The sequence below is a fragment of the Saccostrea echinata genome, unplaced genomic scaffold, assembly GCF_033153115.1.
Source record: "Saccostrea echinata isolate AGI-Se365-2 ecotype Australia unplaced genomic scaffold, CSIRO_AGI_Sech_v1 ptg000058l, whole genome shotgun sequence".
Classification (NCBI taxonomy): Eukaryota; Metazoa; Mollusca; class Bivalvia; order Ostreida; family Ostreidae; genus Saccostrea; species Saccostrea echinata.
The window spans coordinates 5,974,964-5,981,657 of NW_026889807.1; the positions used below are offsets into that span (position 1 = coordinate 5,974,964).

General features: G+C 30.3%; 1 protein-coding gene across 1 annotated transcript; it reads left to right on the top strand.

Moving 5' to 3' along the window:
• The first annotated feature begins 3,181 nt into the window (after positions 1-3,181).
• Positions 3,182-6,694, top strand: LOC133174478 (CD209 antigen-like protein C). The gene is made up of 4 exons (XM_061309600.1): positions 3,182-3,510; positions 4,422-4,513; positions 4,976-5,063; positions 6,141-6,694. Exons 1-4 carry the CDS (start codon positions 3,207-3,209, stop codon positions 6,365-6,367), a joined length of 711 nt encoding a protein of 236 aa, XP_061165584.1. The 5' UTR covers positions 3,182-3,206; the 3' UTR covers positions 6,368-6,694.

The window sequence follows — 6,694 nt, forward strand, 5'->3', positions numbered from 1 at the left end:
CTATGTATTCATCAATTACTGTGAAATTACTTATTTTCAAGAGGGTTTAATTATATTTCTTTTCGAGATATAAAGAGACACACGAATTCACGTAAATGTCATATACATAACTTCTCAACAATTCCTCATCCACGAAATCAAATCCATCCGAACCAATATTTTTTTTTTTTCTCTCAGATCTCGAAAATTTTACTCCACGAAACTGTGATTTTTCAGACATAAATCAATTAATTATTGATGTTTCACAGTTATATGTAGTTTCTGATTATTTTGATTAGGTGATTATCTGACAACGATATCAAAGCAATATATCATCACCGGGATTTTCTTCATCCGTTTAATTCAATTCAAAAACCCAATACATTTCTCATTTCCTTCTTACTGTAAAAACTTGAGCGAGAAAATAGGTATCGACATAAATTGTCTGAATGACTTGTTATACCGGATACAAGACAATTTCATGATTTTAGCTAAACTCATTTTGAAAATGTTGTCTAACTTCAAAAATTTGGTAAATAATTGCATTGGTTCTATTAAATATTTCAATACTTTTTGAAGATCAACAGCCAGTTATATATAAGCAATTGTTAGAGTTTTTTTTTTCCAAAATCTGACTGAAAAATGCTTTATAATATTTTTAGAAAACAAGATGATTGGAAAATTGTTGAAAATAGTTTTAGTTTATTTTTCTAATGCTCCATATAATTATAGTAAAATCACACGGATACTTTGGCATTCAGGATATGCATTAATTTCGGTTTATACGGTCTCTTCAGCAGGCCAGGTCTCTAATTCCCAAAGTGTATTTAAAATTGCAAAGAAGAGAATCAGCTCCTTCCATTTTTCTCTTCCACTGCGCCAATAAAGTATCAATCTTGAAATATGTAATCAGAAGTACTCAAAACAACATCCTGAAAAAAAGCATCTAAAGAAGTTAGACATTTTGGTCTTCCCCAAACCTAGATAGGAAGACTTTTTTTAAGAAATACCAGACTAAAGAGATGAATTAAGCCACCCTGAAGTTTAAGAGAATGACCTAAATGTAACATTTTTGCTACGTTCCCTGTTATGAAAGAGAATAAATTCGGACCACACTTTTCACAGAGTTCTATTATAAATAGTAGAGTATATTTTTACTAATAGCAATCTTTATTTTTGTACTTACAACGTTAAAACAGCAGATTGCATCAAAATAACATTTAATTGGAAACTCTTATTTATCTTCCATAGGTGTTGACTTTCTTGTCGTAAGAAATAATTTTTACGTGTACAATAATTTAAGAGGTGTTGAAGAGGGAGTTTAATTTTGTAAAGGAGGCTTATATATTTCATTGAAATATATAGAAATTACGAGATTAATTATCTAATTCTAAAGATATTCTAAAAATACAACCATTTACGAAAGAAAAGATAGGGGCTACAGAAAAAAAAAATATCCATTTTTAATCCTTACTCCTGTCAATTTAAAGGTAAATTTATTTTCATAATTGTATACTACTTTTATCTTAGGTCTTCGTATTCTCAAGCTGTTCTAGCATTGTGTTTCACAATCTATTCTTATGTAGTAACTGCTACCAGACACTTATGGCGACAATAGCGGTTATATGACGTTTTGATTCTTTGCTTTTGAAGGTTACTTATCTTGTCCATAATGGAAATATTTAAAAACTTTGTTAAACATAATCAAGTAGATCTCAAATTTAAAAAAAATAATTTCAAAATATGATCAGATCTTAAAATTTCAATGCTTGCTCATTATTATTCACTGATTGGGGATGTGACATAAATCGAACTCTTTAAGGCAAATATACCAATTAAAACTAACTAGTTTTGGAGTGAAATGTGCCAGTTAAGTTCTATTAACTGTAAACGAACTAAAATCCCTCCATTTTTTGATTAATTGTAAAAATATTGAAAGGTACAGCGAACGAGTTCTCGATCTTTCTGAGTTCTCGATCTTTCTGTACCTGCAGACACAACTTAACATAATTGAGGTGTTAGCCATGCAATGAGGTATTGTTTAACGAGTGCTTTGTGCAGTAACAACGTACAAACAGTTTTGAAGAATTTTAGCAAAGGGAGAAAGGTTTCCATAATATGTGCTCCTTAGTGATGTTCTTTAAGATTTTAATTGATAACAGGCACTCGACAAGACTCGTGTCTAGTGACAATTAAAAAGATGAAGGAACTCAAGTTATTCTTATTGTAACAAAAGAAAAGATAACTACTATTGATCATGTATTGAATTTCAAGTGACCATGTATAAGTTTTACTTCCTTCAAGTGACTAACTTCAACAAATCGTAAACCAGGATTCATCGAAAATCAACAGAGGTAGAGTAAGGAGTGTATTAGTGTATAAACAATAAAAACGAAGACTTTATGATGCTATGAGTGAAATCAAATGACCAGGAATACTCTCTAATCTTTAAAAACAAAAATTGAATTCCAGATAAAAGAAATAGAATGTAATCTAAATATCATATATATATATATATATATATATATATATATATATATATATATATATATATATATATATATATATATATATATATATATATATATATATATATATTCGTGGTTTGCGTTAAGACTAGGAAAAGGACAAACACGTACATTTGTTGTTTTTGTTTTGAACATATTTTATTGACAATATGTCAAAGGGATTGGACACAAGTTTTAAAAACATAGATAGTCCTATCCCATACTTATATAGTCCTCTCCCATTTGTTGTGCATTTTTTTTTTATACTAGTCATACTTAATGTTCAGTTTTGTTTTGTATTTGAATCTCTATTGACCAATATTCAAGGTTCTTATACAAGTGTATTCATATGACCCTTTTGAAAACTTATGTGTCTGTTAAGTGTCTACTTATGTCCATGTTCACTTCAAGTAATATCAACTGCTTTCGTATTTCTTTCGTAGTTATCATTTCCTTGGAAAAACATGCGACCTATAATAGCGACAATATTGGTTTGAAATATGTTTATTATCATTTAACCCCCCTATATTTATATTTTTATGTCATGCCTTTTGTACTTAAAACTTTAAGTTCTTTTAAGTGTTATTGTGTTTACTTTGGGTGATTTTGGAAAACCCCATATACTTTACAACATAGATATATAATCACATATATACCAGGTTTCATCTCCTGAGAAAGTCAAAATATTTTTCCTCCAGTCATTTGACTTCAAACAAAAAAATGAAGTTTTTCATTGTTTTTGCGATTTTAATTACGATATACAAGACGAAGACAACTTCTTTGCTAACGGGCACTCTCGCTCAGAACACAACAGTCTTAATTAATGAAAAACAGGAAATCAAGGAGATAGACGTTCTTCGACAGATAATAAATCAGGAGACCATCATTCGTTTAGCCTTGGTCAAAGATGTAAAGGCTGTGGTGGACGACATGGATTCTCTAAAGACTAGGATAGCGTCTTCGGAAACAGCAGTTAAATCTCTCAATGAAAATGTCACCAACATTCATAAAGACCTAAACAATAGTAAGTTGTGAAACATTGAGAAAGGTAAACCTCTCTCTCTCTCTCTCTCTCTCTGCATTATGATTTTCATGAAAAAGATTACATCATTATTGCTAGTACATATACAAACATAATGCACATAAGAAAGTAGATCTTTTTGTTTATTCCAAATTTTTCTTTGTTTATTTAACGTCCTTTTCGGTATATTTTCACTCATATTGAGACGCCACCATTGCTGGTACAGGCTGCAAATTTTAGACCTATACTCGGCATTCAAGACCATTGAGCAGCGAAGGATCTTTTTGCAAGTATCTACTGCGATACGGAACCTCATCCAAAGGAAAGGTCGCAACATCCTGCACTGGGATTCGAACCCGCGACGTAAGGATCAACTCCTTACTCAGCGACTCTAGAGCAAACGGTCTAACCACTGCGCAATGCGGGCGACAATTTTTCTTTTAAGAAAATGCAGTAAATTAAAAGACATTAAGACTATGTTTTTGTGTTGATTATTCTACAAAACGCTTAAATAACGTAAAATCCAATGGATTGATTTAAGATTAAAATTAATGATTTCCAATATTTGCACCTGAGATAGCACGCTTAACAATGTAACCGACGACAAACCATGTTAAATTATGATTTCAATCCTTGAAATGTAAAACCTAGATTTTATTAATACCATTTAGAAGCTATAAACAACATGATGAAAAAAAAGAATTTAAAATTGCATGTTATTCTTATGGGTATCATTTGAATTTAATATTTCAAACTTTTTTGGAATGCGACATTTATGTTCTTTATCTTAACATTTTAAAATTAAAAGCATCTGAAGACATATAACAAGCATAAAAAAAAGTACAACATTTTATATATATATATATTCTTCTACTATCCAATTACACAATAAAAATGCAATATGATTTTTTTAGATTCCAAAAGAACATGCGAAAAAGAAGGGGTCAATTACCAAGGGAATTGCTATTATTTCTCAACATCAATTGCTTCTTTTAAAGATGCAATGGTAAGACAATAAATCACACCGGTCTTTTTATCGATCTTTAAATGAAACAGTCTAGTCATACACGTATACTCTCTCTCTCTCTCTCTCTCTCTCTCTCTCTCTCTCTCTCTCTCTTTTATTTAAAGAAAAAATATTTTTTACTTTGAGTGAGGAATTTGTTGAAACATTATTTACAACACATATTTTTAAGCATTCAAACATTGAAGACCTCCCTTAATTTTTTTTTTTTTTTTTTTTTTTTTTTTTTTTTTTTTTTTGCGAAAAAGTTATTATTTAAGTCAAAATGTAAGAAAAAATTTGCATAACTCAGGTAAAAAATCTATATGTAATTTTAAACGGATATACATGTATTAAAAATGTTTTCAATCTAACTAGAGTCCAAAACAATAGTCATAATTAGCATTATCTAAATTGTATCTGTATTAAATCCATACTATAGAAGGTATTTCTTGTATTCTGTAGGGAGCTTGTCATTTAATTGACGCAGAAATGGTAGAACTTCAAAATGCAAAGGAAGAAAAATGGCTTGATCTTCAGTTTCGGCTAAGAGGTACAATGATATGAATTTAAATTGATTTTGCTTCATACACTGTTTGCAGTTAAAATTAACGAATTTAGATGATCATCATTATCTAGATTTTGCTTACAATTGATTAAGGGAATATATAATTTTATTTCTATTTTGATTAATCATCAAATGTATATTTGGAAGCTGGTAGGTTCCAGGTAAGGAAAATATTTTATCTGTCAGCCGGCAGATAATTTTATGGCGACCGCCAGATAATTTTATAGCACCTGTCATTGAAATATCTGGCGGCCGCCAGATAAAATTTGGGTTATTCATTTACGTGCGCTTGATTAACTGCTACACAGTTATGCTCTCGGCTTTATTTCTACCGTAAGCAAATTACATGTAGTTAGGCCTGATTTCATTATTTTATGCTTATTATGAAAATGATTTAAAATTCCATGACCGATATATATATATATATATATATATATATATATATATATATATATATATATATATATATATATATATATATATATATATATATATATATATATATATATATATATATATATAACCATTTACTCTATCCCTTTGTATTTGACAGAACTTTATTTTTGACTCGACAGAGAGTAATTGTTGGTGAAGAGAATTGTTGTGTTTCTGCTTTTAAGTGTTATCTGTTTGTAGTCAAATCTGGATATTGCATGCCTTATTAGCAAAGATTATGTCTACACTTTATACAAAAATTTTCGTTTAATAAGGTTATGTTACACTTTAGATTTATGCTTTATTAAATTACGTATCAACATCGCAAGAATCCTATTTTGCGGCCGCTAGTTAATTATGTGGCGGCCGCTAGATATTTATATGGCGACATCCAGTTATTTATGTGGGGGCAGTCAAGTCTTTGGCGGCCGGCATATAATTATTTGGCGACCGCCAGAAATATTCATTTTCGCCTGTTATATTTCTCAGGCAGGCCGCCAGATAATTCTTTTTCTATCTGACATCTATCGGCTTCTGTAAATTTTTGCCAAGACATCGAGATAAAATAGTGTAGACTTTTGAGCTAAATAATGTCAGTATTTAACAGTTTTAAATATAATTTAAAAGGTTATCAAACACATGTCTGGCTAGGTGCGAGTGATGTTCAACAGGAAGGAAAGTTTATATCTGTATCAAATGCTGAGGAACTTCAATACATCCACTGGGTGAAGGGACAACCAGATAACATACGCGGGATAGAGCATTGTGCCACTTACTGGATCCGCCGAAAGGGAATGAACGATGCACCTTGCCACAACAAGTATAACTACGTATGCAAAACAAATATTTTATAAAAATATCAACCTCAAAGAGGAATGATATCTGATTCCAAAGTTGACTATAGATATCAATAATCAACCCTATGTACTTCTTTGTATATATTACTGCAGTTTGACAAGAAAATACGTTTTAAAAGCTTTGTCTTTGAATGTGGAAAAAATGCTCTTATACACTGAAGACTACATAGTTGAAATCTTTTATACTCAATGGAGCTTTGATGACTTACTTTGATACTTTGATTTACTTTGTTGCGTTGCCAATTTACTTTTATAACATGCATTGTGTTATGGAATATAAACAGAGTTGTGGAGTCAGTTCGACATTAAAAACAAAGAAAACGA